Source organism: Aegilops tauschii, chromosome 5, assembly GCF_002575655.3.
Source record: "Aegilops tauschii subsp. strangulata cultivar AL8/78 chromosome 5, Aet v6.0, whole genome shotgun sequence".
Classification (NCBI taxonomy): Eukaryota; Viridiplantae; Streptophyta; class Magnoliopsida; order Poales; family Poaceae; genus Aegilops; species Aegilops tauschii.
The window spans coordinates 408,399,779-408,420,210 of record NC_053039.3 but is presented as its reverse complement, the minus strand read 5'-3'; the positions used below and the strand labels follow the sequence as shown (position 1 = coordinate 408,420,210).

At 45.1% G+C, this 20,432-nt stretch overlaps 3 protein-coding genes across 3 annotated transcripts; all 3 read right to left on the bottom strand.

Moving 5' to 3' along the window:
* Positions 1-2,357: 2,357 nt before the first annotated feature.
* Positions 2,358-6,665, bottom strand: LOC109753942 (uncharacterized). Its single transcript, XM_020312865.4, has 4 exons — positions 6,420-6,665; positions 3,591-6,161; positions 3,341-3,492; positions 2,358-2,974 (listed from the first exon to the last, which is right to left on the bottom strand). The coding sequence occupies exons 2-4, from the start codon at positions 4,623-4,625 to the stop codon at positions 2,794-2,796; spliced, it is 1,368 nt and encodes a 455-aa protein (XP_020168454.1). The 5' UTR covers positions 4,626-6,161; positions 6,420-6,665; the 3' UTR covers positions 2,358-2,793.
* On the bottom strand, positions 6,060-11,279 carry LOC123494064 (uncharacterized). The gene is made up of 7 exons (XM_045228673.2): positions 11,030-11,279; positions 10,716-10,932; positions 9,961-10,310; positions 9,562-9,807; positions 7,379-8,579; positions 6,915-6,965; positions 6,060-6,161 (listed from the first exon to the last, which is right to left on the bottom strand). Exons 1-7 carry the CDS (start codon positions 11,158-11,160, stop codon positions 6,060-6,062), a joined length of 2,298 nt encoding a protein of 765 aa, XP_045084608.2. The 5' UTR covers positions 11,161-11,279.
* A 1,046-nt stretch (positions 11,280-12,325) lies between these two features.
* On the bottom strand, positions 12,326-15,075 carry LOC109753930 (uncharacterized). The gene is made up of 3 exons (XM_040389843.2): positions 14,881-15,075; positions 13,561-14,097; positions 12,326-13,450 (listed from the first exon to the last, which is right to left on the bottom strand). The coding sequence occupies exons 1-3, from the start codon at positions 14,959-14,961 to the stop codon at positions 12,479-12,481; spliced, it is 1,590 nt and encodes a 529-aa protein (XP_040245777.2). The 5' UTR covers positions 14,962-15,075; the 3' UTR covers positions 12,326-12,478.
* Between the last annotated feature and the right edge of the window lie 5,357 nt (positions 15,076-20,432).

The window sequence follows — 20,432 nt, the reverse complement described above, 5'->3', positions numbered from 1 at the left end:
ACGCCGAGCGAAGGGAGAACGCGGCGACGGCAGGAGTGGATCGAAGCACGAGTTGCGCGTGCGAAAAAAAAACCTAAAGCTCTAATACCATGTTAGGAATAAGCAACTTGTATTCCCATGAGGCCATAGGCCGATATATATACATGTACAGGTGTGGAACATATGCAGGAAACCCCTTATACAACGGGATAAATACAAAGGGGTACATGACCTATATTATAGCTCTAACATCATTAACCCAAAAAATTGGCCATTTATCTTCAGCTATCAGTGGAGGCGAAGTATGACTTGTTGGTTGGAGATCCATCAACCCTGAGGCAAATGCCAGAACACCACCATGACAAGCTCAAGAGTTTCCGGATCACTGGTTTTTGCCCCCAAAGGAGCTTGGTTGAGCTAACACGCCATATTCTAGAGAGTTCAATGTCAATTAAGTGCCTTATATTAGACACTATTAGGGTGAATCGTCGGTGCTTTGGAAACATATCTAGGAAATGCTCTACCCTGGACAAGGCGTATATCAAGGAGGCGTGCGAATCGATTGTGGCTATAAAGACATACATTGAAGGAGTAGTTCCATCTACAACTCGGTTACATGTTCTGGGGCCTTGCAGCCGGTGTCATGCTTTGTGAAATCTAGAGGTCGAATTATCATACATTACCAAATATTCATTTGTGTAGTCGTAGCTGTGCTAGGCTTTGCTGCTTCTGTTTTTATTTTCTTTTGAGAAACACATGTAAGATTCATACTCGTAACCATTATAAGTACGATCCTTTGGACCCAAGATCCAAGAAACTACTCCCTCCATTCACTGTTATAAGATGTTTTTTAAAAAAATTCTGATTCGGATGTATATATATAGACACATTTTAGTGTGTTTGCTCACTCATTTATGTAATCCATATTGAAATGTCCAAAACATCTTATATTTGTGAATGGAGGGAGTACAAAGTAATTCCTACAAGTAAGAATTACAATAAAACCGCTCGGAGTTATCTTCTCCATATTACCAGAGTTGCCCAATGGCTGCAGGGATCTATAGTGGATGCACTGTCATTGATCACTGATGTACAACTTGTACTGAAGGAAGTGGACAGGTACCCCAGCAGGCCCAGCTGTAGGTGCAGCTAGGGATCGTACCAAGGCAGCGGTAACTACAACAACGGGCCAGGGAGGCATTACCAACAGAGAACTCTGCCAGAAGAGTGCCGTGTAGGAAGTTAGTGCCAAGTCTGCCGTAACGGTGTTCTGAGAACTATAATTACCACTACAAACTTGGCTTAGGTAAGTGCTCTGTTTTCCCCTTTGTTGAAATAAATACATTGCTGACTATGTTTTTCGCATTGAGCCGGAACTTTGCTATCCGTGGTCATACTGTAACAGCGACTTGCTCTGTTTTTTCGTTCTGTCGGATCACTTTTCCCTATCATTTAGAGTAATTGTGTGTGCACAAATGGGTTTGCCGCGTGTCGATTGATTGTAGCAGATCCTGGATTTCAGGTTCTTGCAGCGGCTGATGTCTGAGCTCCTTTTTGCGTTTGCGCATTTTGGTGTTAGATAAGAAATGCATGTTTCCTCATGGTGCCAAGGTTCCCGGCTCCATTGATTTGTGTCCAGACTCCAGAGTGTGTCACCGCATTTATATGAAGGGGTTGCGGCGATTCTTGGTTTTACGCATGTAATACCGTTCACCATCGATTTGTTATGTGACAGCCTTTTTTTTATCTCAAACCAAGGTAAGCTATTAGGTTTTCCGTGGCTTGGGCAGTTGTGCATAATATGTATCCAATTTGTGTTGCTGACTATCCTGTCGACCTGCTGGCTACCTGGACAATTAAGATGTGATCTCAGCTGGAGCAGCCTATCCCTTTTTTATTTCTTCACCGCCCGTCATCCAAGTCCACTATCATGGTTCTAGGGGCTTTGGGACTGAAGGTGATTTGAACTTGTAGCTGTGAGGTTGTCAGTACGAGTGTAGCTATCTGATCTATACAATATGTGGGTTTCTGAAGGAGTGAATTGCAAAAAGCATTAACATTGAAGGCTAGGGTTGCAGAACCACGCTTCGGTTTTGTGTCAGAAACCACTAATTCCAAGACTAACTTTTTGCAAAAAACACTAGTCACCCGGTTGATGTGGCATAAAAAATGGGTTGCCATTCAAAAGCAGTGTCATAACACTTTTGCAAGCACGTTCGTTCAGTATAAATAATTTAGCTACAACCAGTGGTGGAGCCAGGATTCGAGTATAGGGGGGCCGAGTACGTATATTGATCTAATCTCGTTGGTAATTACTCGTCGCTCATACTAAAACTGTCGATTGTTGGGGGGGGGGGGGGGGGGGGGGGCAGGCCCCTGCTCGTCCCCCCTGGCTGCAACTTCACAGACATCTGTCTTGTGCCGGTTTCAAAGTTACATTCTGCCGTCTCTAGCAACGGTTTTACGATACAAGCTTCTCCAATGCACACAAATACGTACTCCCTCCGTTCCAAATTAGTTGACTTGAATTTGTCTAAATACGGATGTATCGATACTTGTTTAGTGTCCAGATACATCCGTGTCTAGATAAATATGGGTCAAGTAATTTGGAACGGAGGGAGTATTTTCTTGCAGGCAGGAAACTAACTACAGAAGCTCACTTCTTGCCACGCCCCTTGTCGGGCTTCTTCGTCCTCTTGGATTTCTTCTTGCCCTTCTGCTTCTGCGCCGCCTTTGTTGAAGTCGAGGCAGCTTCTCCCGTGTCAGCTCGTTCATCATCTGGGCGAGTGTTCGATATACTCGCTGTGGGCACCTTCATGATGCTGAAGCCCGGGAATTTCCCCTTCCCTTGCAACAGCCATCCTTACTTTTGTGATTCGCGAAACAATCATCCATGACATGCCTTGTACCATACACAAGGCGGATGACCTGCTCCAGTGCCTTCTTAGAACCTTGCCACTTTGAGAATAGATCATCCACGGCGTTTTTCGCCGTCCTGTGAATTTTCACGTGCAAGTGCTAAGGTCAATTTTCACAAGACATGTTTTACACTAGACTAGAAGGTACTGTACTACCTCTGTTCCAAAATAACTGAAGTTCTAGGATTGTCCTAAGTCAAACTTCATAAACTTTGACAATGTCTATGTAAAAATATATCAACATCTACAAAACCAAATTTACTTCTTTAGATTCATTAAGAAATCTATTTTCATATTGTACATATTCGCTATCGTAGATCCTTGCGGATTTTTCTACAGACTTGCTCAAGCTTTAAAATGTTAATAATATCCTAGAACTGCAATTGCAATACAGCATATTATGAAATTTAGATAGAGCTGGCCCTAAATTAACCCTTTCTTACCTGTCAGAAAGTTTTTCAAACTCACTGCAGATGTGCTTGATCTCTTCCAGATTGTGTTCATCAATCTGTTTATCAATCACTGCTAGAACGCCTGATTGCTCCAGCCATGGAAGGGCATCTCTAAGAAATTGAATAACAACCCTTGAGTCTTTCTGCAGAAATTAGCTTTTAGAATTAGTTGGCAGCTGCCGATAATGGGACAAACTGGAGAATAACAATACAAGCAATATTTATAACATGTGAAACTCACATGGCCTTCCTCGTCGAGTCGAAAAGTCTCAAACTTCTTCCAGAGAGTCTCAAACATATCATTTGATGAATCTGTCTGTCTCGAACTCTCTATCGTTAATACCTCTACAGGCACAGGATTTCCAAACTTGGTACCATCAGATTTTTCTGGCAATGGAGTCTCTTGCTTTACAGAATTTGGTTCTTCAAGACACAGAAGTGCCATTATCTTCGGAACATCATGCAAATCCTCCTTGCTAATCATATAAGCATTCAAATTTTGACAGATTGCTGGGCCTTTGGGTGAACTAATAAATACCATATGATCCCCGATTGTGGCAAGTGCATCAGCAAGCACTCTTGTGAAGTCGCTCCGTGTGCGAGGCCTCATTTTCAAAGCATCTTCAATCTTCTTAGAGAACTCCAAAGGTAAATCCTTGAAGACTTCATTCCTCACAAGGATACGTGTGACCTCATAGCAATTCCCTAGAGAAAGAGTGATGATCAGAGGATAAAGTGTAACAACTAGTCTCAGGAAAACTGTTGTGTATGAAGTACTAGAAGGACATGAAGTCTTGTGCACCCATTCCTGGAGCATATGTTTGGTCGTCAAGATAGTCATAATTGTGTCATATATGAAACGGCCTGATGACTTTGTCCAACGATCTAGATCAGAATCTGGGCTCGACTTAGATACCAGGCAGCTTTCAATGTAAACCTTGCTGGTACGGCACTCCAGCATATTGACCAACAGAGATTTCGTGCAGCATATAAATTCATTCTGTACCAAGTATGATGAAGCCAAGAAACCAAGGCACTCCATAAGGCTCACATAGCATATTGGGGATATGTAGTCTAATTCATCCTTCCAGTTTACACTGAAGGTAAACTCAAGAGCAAGCTTAAAGTTCAAGATCAAGGAGGATCTATCACAACCACTGTCAAGAAATCTCTTCAAAAATCGGAAAAAATCTGCCCACTCAGAATTATTGCCCAGGTACTGTAGTAGTCTTGAAAGTAGCGCTTCATCCAATTGTGCTGCATGAAGCAGAAGCATGGTCGTTCTCCCAAGATGCCCATGAGTCAAATTTTTATTTGCTGGGCGAAGATTTGCACTAAGAGAATCAGCAATCAACCCATATGCAGCTGGTGAGTCAAGTAGATGCAAGAGGCTCCCCTTTGTCCATATCTCCACACAAGAAAAACTAACTCAAAGAAGCGACGCTCACAGAGAACAAAAAAGCTTCTTAACTTCATGGAACCTTTTGGCATACTGAACTGTGGTTCTTCCAGAAGCTTTCCTATCTCATGCATGATAAGGATAGTTCTCAACAGGGTATATGAAGATGTCGGCTTTGGAGAAATTTGAACAATCGACTCCAACTTCTTAAGTACACTGAAACCAACAGAAGACAGTTCATTCATCCAGAAACACTGAGCACATGAATGACACTGAGGGGCACCCAATAAACATCTGTTGCCGTCTTGCTGCAATGAATTCCTGTCAGCATTGGAAAGCCAACTTGCATTCATGTTCAGCACAACATATCTGTCAACTTCACCATCTTTTCTCGATCCAAAGTACTTGGCGCAAAGATCTTCATACACAAAAGCATAATCATTTAATTCTGGACCATCAGTGTGGCGAAAAGATGAGATAGTACTTCGATTATGATCGACTTCCAGTGATTCCAGGCATAAAACAGAGTTTAGGGTGACATCTGGTTAGAGGCCAGTATATCATTGCAGCTATTTTCATCTTCAGATCCTGGCCCTAATTCTATCTTGTATCCAGAGGCTCGAGACTGAAGATGAACATCAAGGATTGAACGGGAAGCAACAAGTTCAACTAGTAAGTTTGCACATTTTCTGCCCTCAAGCAAAGTGCAATTCAAACTGGAAAGAGACTTATTCACATCTGACAATGCATCAGCTTCGACGCAAACAAAGCAGTAGAAGCACTCAGAGACCTTTTTTGCCATCTCTTTGGCTTTTGCAAGCAACTTTGCCTTCTCTGCATAACTTTTGGGAGGCCACCCTCTACTATTTGAAGACCACAAGGATTCCACAATGATATGGAGGAGTAGAAGGCGTGTTGCATCCTCAAACAAATCTGCCTTCTCGAGGATGTCTACCTCCAGTAATACATCTCCCTTATGCTTTGCTATTCCTGCAGCTTCTAGGAAATTACCCATTTCCATCTCTAAACTCAACAGTTCATCAACAAGATTTCTAGAATTTAGGAACGTCCGTACGTGATCCATAGAGCTGAATGCTTTAACAAAGGGCATCATATGCTTTATGTCAGCACGCTCAAAATAATGTTGAGCGCAATTATCCAGATACTTCGTTCTAATTGCAGAAACCTCCAAGGATTTTGAATTCTCAAGTGAATGTTCCTCCTCTAACTGTTGCAGAAACTGCAAGCCCAGATTGTATAATTGTTTTCCTTTCGAGCACATGGAGAAACACTTGGTGTAACATTTAGCTTTCAAGAACATTTCAGCCGCCTCCGACCAGCATTCAGCCTTAGCAAAACAGTCACCAGCTTCCTCAAGTCTAGAAGTACCACACTTTTGCATATAGACCATACCTATGTCAATGCAAGGAGCACAATGTTTAGTCAGACAGAGCTTCGTGGAGTGTAAGGTAAAATTACCCATATGAAAGCTAAAAAATAGCATGTCTGCAATTTATATAGGGATATCATTTCGAAAAAAATGATTTGAAATTTGATGACATTTACTTATATAGCAACTCTTTAACAGCACCTATTCATTTGTAAAACGTTAAGGAATGATGAAATCTCAAAGTACGGATATAGCTTGAGAATTATGGAGAGTTGGCAGACCTGCTTTTCTGTAGTCACCTAATTTGATATAGCAAGTAGCAGCTTTCTCATGCATGCCTATGGACTCGTAAATTTCTGATGCTGTTTGCAATGAAGCCTTGCCCAACTCCAAATTTGTTGAAATGACACGGTCAGCGGTAGCTACAAGTCCGGAAGCTCTTGCCTACTTCTCTCTGTATGCATCACCGGCCTTTTCGAAACACATAGTAGCCATCTCGAATTGCCCCTCATTGAACAACTACAGAAGGAAAAGAGAGAGAACTTGTGACATGGAATAACAATGGTAAAAGAGAAGCACAGAAGAAGTGTAAGTAGGTATGCGCCATGACCCACCTAAGACCTAACAAAGAATTTGTGTGCATAGAACAATCGTGAGAAAAAAACATGAATTTCACAGGATTAAAAACACACAAAAAACCACTGAGTAGGGCAAAATAATGCATAGCATGATAAACTAAAATTGCTTTCCAGACCAAACAAGTAAAGATCACCAACCTTGATTCCCCGTAGCCTCCAATCATCACTGCTGCTCCCTGTCTGCATTGCCTGAATGAGGGAAGAATCAAGTAATCTAACTTCTACAAGACACAACTTTTTCCAGTAGTCAAACATTGGTCGACAGTAATCATCTGTATTTTCACACATCCACAGTCTTTGCCTAGTGCGTGTGATTGCAACATATAATTGCTTCAGCTCTGAACAGAGAAGATAATGCTTGCTTGTGTCAAAACCCGGATGAGAAATCTCCTCAGAGTGTGCTATGATATCTTTATCCTCCATGTAGCCATAGAGAACTCTCCATTTGTTTCTTAAAGGCGACAAACCAAAGAAGTTGTACAACAGCACATCCTATAAAATATCTTTGAAGTAAGTATATTTGACATTTTGAAACAACGTGTTTTACAGTTAAAATATTTTGCAAAATAAATAAAGATGAAACTGAATTTATAGGCCCATACCTGAAACTCAAGGCCCTTACATTCAACAATAGTCAAAACAAGAGCTTGTTTACCAACAATATCAATAATTTGTTTTTTGGTAGCATCATCACGAACTAATATGACTTGCTCAGCACCAAACCCATGCAGGTTACCATGTTTACTTTTGCTTTCTCCAAAAATAGTCATAATTGCATTCTCATCGTTATCAGACTCCAGCAGCACAGGAGCTTCTCCATGTACAAGTCCAGTCTCTGGATTAAGCTTGTCAACACTTGACGGGAAAAAGAAGTAAAGAAGGCTCATGATACTTTGTGCCATACGGAGGATGCCAGAGTGTGTGCGGAAATTCTGAGATAGTTGGAACATATCTGAGAGATGTACTCTTTTCCGATGTTTAAGTCCTTCATTAGACGCTTCAGTTTCTGGGAGGAATGCAGTATAAAAAAGTGAACGGATATCTTCAAACCTGAAATCAATACCCCTTGCTATAGTCTGTGCAGTGTCACCAGCAAAAAGGAAGCCTTCCTTGATGTTCACACAGACATACTTAATAAGTGCTATTTGTGTCATGGTGAGATCCTGCACCTCATCTATGTAAACAAAATCCACCATATCTCCATTGTAGCCCTCGGATACAAGACTGCTGTGAAGACTATTGACGAAATCTGACAAATCAAACTCCCTGGCAGTGCATTTCATACTCTCATATTCAAGGAATATATCATAAATTATATCTCTCTTCTCATTGTTCAAAGATGAAAATCTTTTGTCTGCGAGCATCACATAACCTTGTCTTCCCAGTTTGCCAGTATAAGGCCTGCTTGCTTGATACGCGCCCTTTATATGAGAAATTATTTCAGTGAAGACAGTAGACGCAGCAAATTTCTTTGTCAGGTCTGCATTAAAACGAGGCCAGTAGAAGGTAACAAATTTTTCATAGGTAACTTCCTTCAATTCAATAAAAGTTTGCACTGCACGAGATCTTGAATGGCCTCTCTCAAAGCTAGACTTCATTTCACCATAAAACGCATCGAAAAAAGATGTCTGGCATGTTCCATCAAGCATCATCAAAAACTTGTGATATGTTATAGTAAGAGGATAGTGCCCGTGAGGTAGATCACAAAAACTGTCAGGAATTTCTGTAAACTCTTCCAGGTCATCCATGATGTCATGCATGTGAAGAATGCTAGGCTGGTCAGAGACATCACTGGTGCCAAATCTATAAAGGGTTGAAATAAATTGGAATTAATACAAGAATTATTGTTGGTACAAATCATAAAAGAAGCAAAGCGAGTATCTTCTAAGAAATCAATGAACCAGCTTGCGATGTACTCCCTCTGTAAAGAAATACTCCCTCCGTTCCAAAATAGATGACTCAACTTTGTACTAACTTTGTACTAAAGTTAGTACAAAGTCGAGTCATCTATTTTGGAACGGAGGGAGTATAACAGTGTTTAGGTCACTAATTTAGTGATCTAAACGCTCTTATATTTCTTTACAGAGGGAGTATAATTTCACAAAAGAGAACCAAGCGTGGCTCAGTTGGCTAGTCATGTGAGTGGCTGAGTGCACGCCCAGCCCAGCCGCATTCAAGTCCTGGCCTGCAAAGTAGTGCTCATGATTTGTCTAACCCTTTTATAAAAAGCTACTGGCACAGTCCCCATATGTGTACTTTCTTTTTCTAATTCCCAAAAATCACATCTTAAAGAGAAAATGCACCTCATATGGATGAAATATCAACCCTTCATAAGGGTATGCAAAGGGCCTAAAGAATATGAGGTTAGAGAAAGAAGTACAGTGAAAAAAAACTGAGCCAACCCGTGCACACATTGCTGTCCACTTTAAATAGTTATATGAAAATCATTTCCAAAATGGTGTAGACATATGTAATACTTTTAAATAGGGGTCCAATTCAACAGACTTGCCTTTTAAGTCTGCAGATGTGATCTTTTATGGCTGAACATAGCTTTGGGCTTACAGTGATAAATACTTGTCTCACAGAACTTTCTCCTCCATTCTTTGGTGGCATAATATTACTGTCATCTACCCCAGATAAATCAGCTCCATCCAAATTTAGACCTTGGGATGCAATCAATGACTGTTGCTCTTTTTGAATCAGTTTCATTGTCAATATAGTGGTTTTTCCAGTGCCTGACCTCCCAAGTATAAAACTAGTGAGCGGGAATTGGATTATCACCTACTCTTCATCAGTCAGTTCAAAGGGGATGTTGATTTCGGACCCATCAGTAGCTGTCAGCAAATGCTTTGCCATTCCAGATGATAAAGAGTAGAATTTCATCAGCAAGAAGCTTTCACTGACTTTTGAGTTCTCCAAGGCATATGATGTATCGACGAGATCATGCTCTTCATGAGCATCAACTTTGCAATCCTTGTTATAGCGGACAACATCATGCACAATATTCCAAACCATAGGAACCTCCATTTTCCTGTTATCCACAACAAAAAGGAGGGCAAAAATTAGAAGAATGTCTTCAGGCAGTTCATTTGTATGCATAACCTATGTACAAACAGTTCATCTCTGTAAGTATCAGAGGTATAAAATATCTAAGGAACTAGATTAACAATAAAAAAACTCATACCCCTGTGTCTGCACTCTCCTGCAAAGATCCAGGTAATCATCCGTGTACAAGGAGAACAAATTCTCGAGACGTTGAACAGTTCTTGCAACATTTTTCTGTGACAGTAGGTCCCAAATTCTTATTATCTGGGAATACATTCTTTCGGTTTTCTCCACGTCAATACTCCAAACAAGATACAAGTCCCAGACCTTGTATACTTTTACAAGATGAGAAACACCAGGCATATCAAGGTTCTTAACTGTTGTCCTCCAACCATCTCCAAGTTTGATAAGCTTTTGGAGTACTTCCTTCCTGAGCTGTGGTGATTTTAGTTTGGTGAAAGACTTTCTAAACTCGTCGCTAAGAATGACCTGTTGAATATATGAATACAAAAAATGGAACGTGAGAAAGAGTGTATACGAGAAAATGAACAGTGTGTACTTCCAAGAAAACTAGAGGTTCAAGTAGCACATGTCCTGAAAACCTTATTTACAAACCTCTCACGATCCAATTACAGAGCAAACAGCCTAGCAGAGACAAGTGAACCACATACATGATTCCAAAAAGTAAAAACAGATCTATTTGTGAACACAAACAAAATCACACTATAAATGAAGTGTATATTCAGTAAACCCTAACTACCTGACAACAAGCATGAGTCTCATAAGACAAATGCACATACATGTGGCTTGCATTCTGGGTAATTTAAGTGCAGCGATATATTAGAAAACAAGAAAGTAGTTCAAAGCCAAACTGGCTGAAACCATGGTACTTACCTTCCTTCTGGTATTGCTGAAAACCGCTGAATCAGCACTAAGAAGATCCTCAAGTTCATCAAGCTCTTGTTTTACTTGCAAAACCAACTTACAGATGGTTGCGTCATTAGTGGCACTGAAAATACATTTACGTCTCTCCGCATCAGCAACAAGGTCTGTCCATTCGGTCCCACTTTTATAAAGTGTATGAGCATTCCCAACAATCCAAAGACAGTGCCTGTATGAATAAAGCATACATCAGATAATTTATATCACCAGTCTGACATACTTTGAACAGCAACAAAACAAGGGACCGCAAAAAAATTGATGCACACCTTGCTCTAGTAAGAGCAACATTTGTTCTTTGGTTATCAGCAAGAAATCCAACAACTCCTCTCCCGTTGGATCTAACAGTTGATAGTATTATTATATCATCCTCTTCTCCTTGAAAACCATCAATGGACATCACCCGCACATGAAATCCATCACATGTATCATATTTTTTGCCAAGTCAGCTTTTAATTGCATCAACTTGAGCATTATATGGAGAGACCACGCCGACGCTGAGCCCTTGGTCTGTCCTTTTCCAAGCTGCAGAGAAAACTCAAGTGGTATGCTTACTGATCTTTAGGCACATTTTTGGACAAGGCAACTGAAAGAATTTTCTTCAGCAAATTTAAGTTGATTCTGTATCACCAAATCATTGACATATCATTGCTTTTCAATTACAAAGTCCCAAGATAGGGTATAATGTTTTATCTTTCATGTCATCTACCTAATGTTCTCTTTTTTCTAAATAAAAATGTAACACTGTCTACAAACAGGGGCAGTAGAATAGAAATTTCATAGAGCCGGATTGATGCAATTAACCATATCATGACATACACATAGAAAACTGGACTCTCGAATGTACACTATTGTAGTAAATACCTTTCTACAATTGGAGGTTATGCACTATGCAATACAAGAATGGCAGACCACATAAGCTTCTAAAGATCTCATGTTATATTAGCCAAGTAGTGTGATAAAAAATAACTAGAAAGGATATTAAGGTTAAAGAAAGGATAGAGTTCAGCTTAGACATACATTTGAAGATGGTATGGATTAGGTGCAAAACAACAGCAACTTCAACCATGTTTCTGCGACTGTTTCCCGTGCCCTCTTTGTCTTCCCTTCCATCGGTGAGATTTATAAACGTGTAGCTTCCAAAAGGGAGGCATGTGTAATCCTTATTATAACTAGGAGACAGGACGTCGAAACCATCTAAAATCTTCCTCTCATAAAACTGAGCATTTGGAAATAAGCTGGTACAAGGATTCATGCGATACTGTATATTCAGCAAATGTTTGTCAAATTTGAGCATAACCAATCTCCCAAATAAACTTGTCGCAAAACCAGCTTCTTTGCATACCTAGAGATAAACAATGAAAAGTAAGATTTAAGAATATAAAAAACAGATCAATAACAATGCAGCATAAAAGAAAGATATGGCCGTTACATTTTTTTGGAAGAAAAAAAATAGCATTTCAGTATCAAAAGTTTATCTTGTTAGTAAATGCACCAATGACTAAGAAATGAACTCAGACGGTATAAAGAGGGTTAGGCAAAACCTTACTTTGCTTTTAACCATTGCACTCAGCTGACAGTTATCTCCTACCAAAACAACATGTTTTAACCAATGCAGACGTAGCGGGATCACCAATTCACACTCCCGCACTTGAGCAGCCTCATCAACAATCAATACATCGAGGGGTGCAATCTCCATGTGATGCAACTGATAAGAGCTAGAGGTAGTACAGAAAAAGAAGTGTTGCATTGCATATGCAGTAGTTCTGAACCCAGCTTTTGTCTACTCCAGTGGGTAAATTAAGTGAGTGTAGCAGATCTTTAAGCAATTTGAGGCATGTAGACCTTGCTCCATCCAGTTCCTTCTCAATAGAAGATATAGGCTGTGTACAAACAGAGTTTTCAGCTGACAGACAACCAAGGCCCCTTTTCAAGCCCTCGTCAGTCAAGTCTACGTCGCACAGAAGGGCGCCAAAATTTTCCAGCATATGAAGCAATGTAGATATATTTATGATGCTATCACAAGAAAAGCACCTTCCAGGAAGGTGAACCCACAAATTCATTATGCATCTTTTCAGAGCTATTGCTGTAGCGTCAAATTGCTTCTTTATGAAGTCAAGAAAGCACACTGGATCAGTTTTGCCATCATCCTCAAGAAGCATATCATACCGTGAAGCAGAGTCTTCAAAAAAGGATATCATTGAAGCTATTCTGCTGTTCCATCCAGACAACGATGAAAAGCATTCCACAAGTTCGTCGACACGAAAATCCAAGAAAACCTCCTGAAGATCCTTGGTGATGTCCATGTTAGACCTGCTTCCAAATAACAAGATATCTCCAAGAGAAGTAGGTAGACCAATGTTGTCAGTGTGCTGATTGAAATCCTTCAAGTTTTGAAGGAAACGAGTGCAAACTCCAACAACAGCAACATTTGTGGGAGCACAAGCAAGAGTTCTGCATTTCAAACACGCCAAGACCCACAGTAAAGCGCTAACCGTCTTGGTTTTTCCAGTGCCTGGTGGACCCCATATAAGCTTCATGAGGTTCACATGCCCACATTGTACAGCTGAGATGACAGATTCAATAGCATCCACTTGTGATTGATTAAGCATAACCGACAGCAATTGCTCTGTGAAAGAAGCCAAAGAGCCCCCATCCTGCTTAACACACATACCGCAAATATCCTCACCCTGCAACAGAGCAGGCAAAGAGGAGCTCAAAAGGTTAGGTCCCATACTAATTTATACTGGTAATGAAAATGGCAAGTAAAACTAAAACACGAGTATGCATGTCATATTACCAGATTTGTGGGGGCTAAGAGCAACTTGATTATTGTGAAATTGCCATTCATGTGTGCATCGAAGGTAGGTGCTTTCCATATACGTATGTTTGTGGTGATATTATTGAGAAATATTGCATGTTTGAGTTTGTTCAAGTCTTCTTCCAAATCAATATTCTTTTCAACTTTGACTCTGAAGCCCTTCTGGTATTCATCATCCATTGAAACCTCAGTAACCATTGCCAAGCAATATGTGACACCATGGCGGTTTAAGTCCTCTGCAGCTTCAGGTTTTATGCTAGACAAAATAAAGATGTCACCATTCCTGGCAGAATAAGCCCCAGTAGAGAAACCAGCATCATTGTCCCAAAAGTCCACATCCATGAAGTATGATCCCGACTTTCCTGCTACCTCCATGGAAAGTATTTTGGACGAGGGTGCTTGACTGATGAGTTCAAGGCATGAGCACAGATCTGACCTTGTTTCTTCAATCAGAGGCACACGGTACGATGCGAGATAGTGATCAAGTGACTTGAAGTTGCAGGGAATAGTCTCAACCTAAAAACAAAAGAGGCCATTTCCAAAAGAAATATGATTATAGCTAGCAAAAGATGGTTCTCCAACAGTTCCTTGAGCACACAAATGGCATGTAAACAGAAGAGCTATATGGTCAATTTCATCTACTGCAAGAACAAGCAGTGATCAATACAGGGCTTAAGCTGCTCATATCACAGGGACTCAACAGTTCCTTGAAACTTATTAGAGACAGTTCACAAATGGTGGTCACATGATAGGCATAGCAAATTGGTGTGTTATCGTTTTCAACAGCAATGGGCACCTCCATTCAGCAACAATGTAACATAAGAAAAAATGCATAACATTTTTTAGAATGATGTACAGTAGTTAGCCCGAATCAGTCAGAAATACTAGCAGCAACAGGCAACAGCAACCTGCAATTTCCTGAAATCCAACAATTACGTACGTTGCCATCAGACGACAGTCCAGAAATGGCACTCAGCACATGCTAATTAATTGCAGTTCCAGTTCCATGACACGTGGACAGAAACCCCCTCTAAACCCTAGCGCACGGATCACACACACCACAATCTGGAGCATCCAACGGCTGGCCCAGCTTCGATTACACACAAAAAGGCAGCGCACTAAACGCTATTAATAAAAAAAACACCAGATTTAAACCCAGCTTGTCCGGAGTCCGTGCCAGACACACACAGATTCGGGCGACAAAAGGGTCGAGCCCGCACAAATCATCATCATCCGGAGGCGGAGCGAGGGAGGGATGAATGGATGGCGCACGGAGAGCACCACGTGCAAGGCACGTACCTTCCCCCTGTAGAGGTCGTCGTCGTTGATCTCCTGGAGCGACCAGGAGAGCACCACGTCCTCCAAATCCGTCTCCCCCATGGCTTCCCCCCTCGGCCTCGCGCGTCGTCCTAGCCGCTCACGCGCGAGCACCGGAGCAGGCAGGCGGCATTTGGGAGGAGAGGGAGGAGGAATGGAAGCAAGGGGGGTTGGTTTGTGGCCTTCGAGGAGGGAGGGGTCGCTTGTGGTCAGTCAATGCGGAAAAGCAGAGCAGATGAGCGATCAATGGGATGGCAGGGGAGGGGAGGGGGATCAGACGATCAGTATGGTACTGCGCGAAATCTTTTGCTTGTGGGAGAGGGAGAGGGAGGAGGCTAGCAGGATGCTTTTTGGGGTGGTGTCTTGGGAATCGGGCCCTTTTTCACGGGGCGGGTAAAAAGAGGAGGGTGGCAGCCAGCCGCGGTGAACAGTGCCAGAGCTAGCACGGGGAGCTCCGGCCGAGGTGCTACGGCTACAGTAAAATGCGATGGTAAAAAGTACTGCTAGTAGGGTAGACCGTCTCTCCTCTCTTGTGTTTGGTCGCAGACAGTCCTTGTGTCTCTCTCGCTGCCCACGTGTTCTTTTTTTTAAAACACCTATTCATATATTAATTAATTAAAGAAGGCTGCTACAAATCAACCGCATGATTTCTATAGGAAATCATCCGCCTAGCCAGCCGTCTGATCTGCACGCCAGTGGCCGTTCGATCACAACAAGTCAGCAGCGCCACATACTTCAAACGCAGCACCGTGGACATCTCGTGAAGCTCCAGTGCAGCCCCGTGAATCTCCATTGCATAACGGTCACACCTTCCACAGCCCCGGTGGTGCTCCATTGCAACCCCGACGAAGTTCCAACGCAGTGCCGGCGGTGCGGCAAAAACTCCAAGGCAGCCCGGCGAAGCTTCATTGCACGACGGAGTTGCAACGTGTTAGACTTCGTATTGTAGGCCTACTGTGTAAACCATATCTTATTGGTATTGGACTTGTATGTCATCATTATATATATGTGATAGGCCACCCCTTTGAGGGTCGAGCCAGTTCTCCCAAAACCTACGTTTTACATGGTATCGAGTCTAACCTAGGTCCTCCACCCCACCCGCTGTCGCCGCCGCCGCCGCGCCAAAAACCCTAAACCCTAGGGCCGCCGCCGCCATGACTGCTTCCGCTTCGGGCGCCGCCAGCTCCGGGTCCATCCCCGCGTCGCTTGCCGCCCTCCTCAACCTCCCACCTCACCCCCTGGCTCCGTCGGTGCCTCAGTTCTTCGGCACCACTGCTGTGGGCTCCATGTTCTCAGCTCCAATCCCGCCGCCGTCGCCTGCAACCTCCGCCGGCACGACGGCGATCCTACCCGCGACCTCTTCCTCATCACTTGCCGTCCTCCCGGCGGCCTCGGGGGAGGTTCCGCCCGCGGTGCCACCCGCGGCCACGCTCGCGACTCTGCCTGCGGCCATGATCCCGCCCCTGCCCGCGGCGCCACCCGCGGCATCGGTCGCGGCCGTGGATCCTGTCGCGGCTCCGCCGCCAATCGTCCCTGCTGCTGGCGCTATCACGTCCACCGGGCCGTTCCACTTCGACAACTTGATCGCCATCCGCCTCACGCCGGACAACTACTTGTTCTGGCGCGCCAAGGTCCTACCGCTGCTACGCAGCCGGTCTCTCCTAGGGTTTGTTGATGGTTCGCTACCGTGTCCTCCGCAGGTCATCCCTACCGTCCACGGCCCGCCCATCAACCCGGAACACCGTATGTGGGTGCAGCAGGACCAGGCGATCCTCTCTGCCATCCAGGGTTCCCTCGGCGACGGGGTCGTTGGCCTTTGTCTCTTCGCTGCCACCTCCATGGACGCCTGGACGACCCTGGAGCACGCCTTTGCCCAGGTCTCTACCTCCAGCTCGATGGCCCTTCGCAGCGAGCTCGCCGACATCAAGAAGCTGGACTCCTCCGCTACGACCTACTTCAACAAGATGAAGGTGCTGGCGGACACGCTCACCTCTATTGGTCGGCCGCTTAGCGACGAGGAGTTCGCCGGCTTCGTCATCAAAGGCCTCGACGCCGACTACGACAATCTCGCCGAGGCCGTTCACAACGCCAAGCCAGCGATGCCTCCTCAAGCTCTACTCACGCCTCCTCTTCACCGAGCAACGCGTCGAGGCTCGTCGCTCCTCCGCCACCATCACCGCCCAGCCGGCGGCCTTCTGGGCCTCTCGCGGCCAGCGCCCCCCTGCCCCGTCACCTGGCAAGGCAGCCCCGCCCCCTGCATCGACCCTGGGTGGGGGCCCTAACACTAGGGTGGTGTGCCAGCTATGTGGTCGTGAACGCCATGTCGCCTCCAAGTGTCAACGCCGCTTTCAGAGGAGCTTCCTTGGCATCGGCAACGACGGCAAGGGCAACGAGCGCCAGTTTGCCATGGCAGACTTTGGTCCTCCCGCTGCCGCCCCGGCTGCCCACATCGCCGCCAAGGGCAAGGACCCACGCGTCGAGCAGGGAAACACACCATCCTACCCTGTTGATCCAGCCTGGTACATGGACACCGGCGCCACGGATCACATGACGAACGAGCTTAACAAACTCTCCACCTACCAGCCCTACTACGGGCACGATCAGGTTCACACCGCCAATGGTGTAGGTATGCCCATCTCTCATATTGGCCAAGCATATCTTTTAACTAGTCATCCCTCTAGGCAGCTCCATCTTCGTAATGTTTTACGGGTTCCCTCGGTGACTCGTAATCTTTTATCTGTCCCTAAGCTTACCCTTGATAATCATGTCCTCTGTGACCCTTTTAATCTTTTTGTTAAGGATCGAGCAACCCGGGATGTTCTGCTTAGTGGCCGGTTGAGCCAAGGCTTGTACCGTTTGGAGGATCCATCCGCCCCGTGCGTCTTCAGCGGTGTTCGTGTGTCGCCTTCCCAGTGGCACTCTCGCTTTGGTCACCCCGCCACACCCATCGTTCGCCACATAATCCACCGTCATGAGCTGCCATTAGTGTCTAGCAATAAAGAGATGTCCGTGTGTGATGCCTGTCAGCAATGCAAGAGTCATCAACTACCTTTTGTTTCATCTACTAGAGAAGTAAAGGACCCTCTTGAAATTGTGTTTTCTGATGTGTGGGGTCCGGCACAAACATCTGTTAGTGGTCACAACTATTATGTCAGTTTTGTTGATGCCTATAGTCGCTTCACTTGGCTTTATCTTCTTAAGCGCAAATCTGATGTGTTTGATATATTCATACAGTTTCAATTGCATGTTGAACGTCTACTCAAGCATAAAATTATCCATGTTCAATCAGATTGGGGGGGCGAATATCGCAACCTCAACACTTTCTTTAATAAGCTTGGGATCTCTCATCGTTTATCATGCCCGCATACACATCAGCAGAATGGCGCTGTTGAGCGCAAACATCGTCATATAGTTGAGACCGGCCTCACACTTCTTGCTCATGCTTCTGTACCCTTTCGTTTTTTGAGTGATGCTTTTGCTACCGCGTGTTTTCTCATTAACAGATTACCTACGCGTGTTCTTAATATGAAAACTCCTATTGAGCTTCTCTTAGGTGAAACTCCTGACTATACCTTTTTTAAGGTGTTCGGGTGTGCCTGCTGGCCTCATCTTCGTCCTTATAATGATCGCAAACTTGAGTTTCGCTCCAAAAAGTGTGTGTTCTTAGGGTATAGTTCTCTCCATAAAGGCTACAAGTGTCTCCATGTCCCAACCAATCGAGTCTACATATCTCGGGATGTTGTTTTTGATGAGACTGTCTTCCCCTTTTCTGTCATGCCTCAGTCATCCAGCACAGCACCATCTATGCATTCATTTCCTCTTATGCCTGGCCAATTTGAAGATGTTGGATATTCGCCTGTGTTGTTACCTAATCATGGTGCAGGAACTGGACGTGGAGCTCGCCTGGAACTCCTCCCCGACGGACCCGCTACGTCGCATGTGGTGCACGTCGATCGGCCGGTGCATGCACCACCTCCCGCTCTCGACTCCGCACCGGGCGCTCCGTCTCAAACCGCGCCTGGGCCGGAGCCCATGCTGGCTACTGCGATCGGGCCAGAGCCTGCGACGGCCTCCTCTGAGCAGTCTCCGTTGCCGCCTCCTCGCCCGGACTCCCCTCCATCGTCACCCTCGCCATCCGCGCGGGCGTCCCTGGTGCCTACTTCGCCTGGGTCTGTAGTGGCCCACACGCCGCCGGGGCCTACGTCGCCTGGTCCGCCGTCGCCCGGCCCGCCGTCACCCGGTCCTTCTTCGCCGGAGTCCCCTGGACCGGCCTCACCTGCTCCGGACATCCCGCCGGCCCCGGTGTTTGCTCCTCGGCGGCGTCCACACACTCGCAGCCGCAGTGGCATTGTTTGTCCCAAGGAGCGCACCGATGGCACGGTCACCTATCTTGCTGCTTGCCTGGCTCATGCTGTGGATGATCCAACCGCCGAACCACGCAGTTATCAAGCCGCTATGAGTATTCCACACTGGAGGGCTGCTATGGAACAAGAATATCATGCTCTTATGAAGAATAAGACCTGGACACTTGTTCCTCCTCCGTCTCGCGTCAACATCATTGATTCGAAGTGGGTGTTCAAGGTGAAGAAACATGCAGATGGTTCCATTGAGCGCTACAAAGCGCGCCTCGTGGCTAAGGGCTTTAAACAGCGTCAGGGCCTGGACTATGAGGATACATTCAGCCCAGTTGTCAAACCTACCACTATTCGACTTCTTCTGTCTCTGGCAGTTTCTCGCGGATGGTCTCTCCGCCAGCTTGATGTGCAGAACGCTTTTCTTCATGGATTGCTTGAAGAAGAGGTTTACATGTTGGGGAACGTAGCAGAAATTCAAAAAATTTCCTACGTGTCACCAAGATCAATCTAGGAGATGCTAGCAACGAGAGGGGAGGAGTGCATCTACATACCCTTGTAGATCGCGAGCGGAAGCGTTCAAGAGAACGGGGTTGATGGAGTCGTACTCGTCGTGATCCAAATCACCGATGATCCTAGCGCCGAACGGACGGCACCTCCGCGTTCAACACACGTACGGAGCGGGGACGTCTCCTCCTTCTTGATCCAGCAAGGGGGGAGGAGAAGTTGATGGAGATCCAGCAGCACGATGGCGTGGTGGTGGAAGTAGCGGGATCCCGGCAGGGCTTCGCCAAGCGCAAGCGGGGAGGAAGAGGTGTCACGGGAGGGAGGAGGCGCCAGGGCTTGGGGTGCTGCTCCCATGCGCCTCCCCACTATATATAGGGGTGGAGGGGGCTGGTTTCTTGCCCTCCAAGTCCATTGGGGCGTTGGCAAAGGTGGGGGAAAGAAATCCCATCATTTCCCTTCCCCACCGATTGTTATCCCCCTTTTTTAGGGATCTTGATCTTATCCCTTCGGGATATGATCTTATTCCTTCTAAGGTGGGATCTTGGTGCGCCTTGACCAGGGGTGTGGGGCCTTGCCCCCACTACCCACGTTCATGTGGGTCCCCCCATGCAGGTGGGCCCCACTTCGGAACCTTCTAGAACCTTCCCGGTACAATACCGAAAAATCCCGAACATT

What these genes read in the sequence shown, in the direction of transcription:
- LOC109753942 (XM_020312865.4), bottom strand. Translation starts at nt 4,625, where the DNA reads ATGCTTCTGCTTCATGCAGCACAATTGGATGAAGCGCTACTTTCAAGA. An exon ending in GACTCGACGAGGAAGGCCAT is followed by an intron (nt 3,493 to 3,590) that starts GTGAGTTTCACA and finishes TAATTTCTGCAG; the next exon opens with AAAGACTCAAGGGTTGTTAT. An exon ending in TTTGAAAAACTTTCTGACAG is followed by an intron (nt 2,975 to 3,340) that starts GTAAGAAAGGGT and finishes GAAAATTCACAG; the next exon opens with GACGGCGAAAAACGCCGTGG.
- LOC123494064 (XM_045228673.2), bottom strand. Translation starts at nt 11,160, where the DNA reads ATGTCCATTGATGGTTTTCAAGGAGAAGAGGATGATATAATAATACTA. An exon ending in TTTGAACTGACTGATGAAGA is followed by an intron (nt 8,580 to 9,561) that starts GTAGGTGATAAT and finishes AACCCTTTATAG; the next exon opens with ATTTGGCACCAGTGATGTCT. An exon ending in GGAGGCTACGGGGAATCAAG is followed by an intron (nt 6,162 to 6,914) that starts GTTGGTGATCTT and finishes GCATTGACATAG; the next exon opens with GTATGGTCTATATGCAAAAG.
- LOC109753930 (XM_040389843.2), bottom strand. Translation starts at nt 14,961, where the DNA reads ATGGGGGAGACGGATTTGGAGGACGTGGTGCTCTCCTGGTCGCTCCAG. An exon ending in ACGACCTCTACAGGGGGAAG is followed by an intron (nt 14,098 to 14,880) that starts GTACGTGCCTTG and finishes TTTTGTTTTTAG; the next exon opens with GTTGAGACTATTCCCTGCAA. An exon ending in TCTTAGCCCCCACAAATCTG is followed by an intron (nt 13,451 to 13,560) that starts GTAATATGACAT and finishes GCTCTGTTGCAG; the next exon opens with GGTGAGGATATTTGCGGTAT.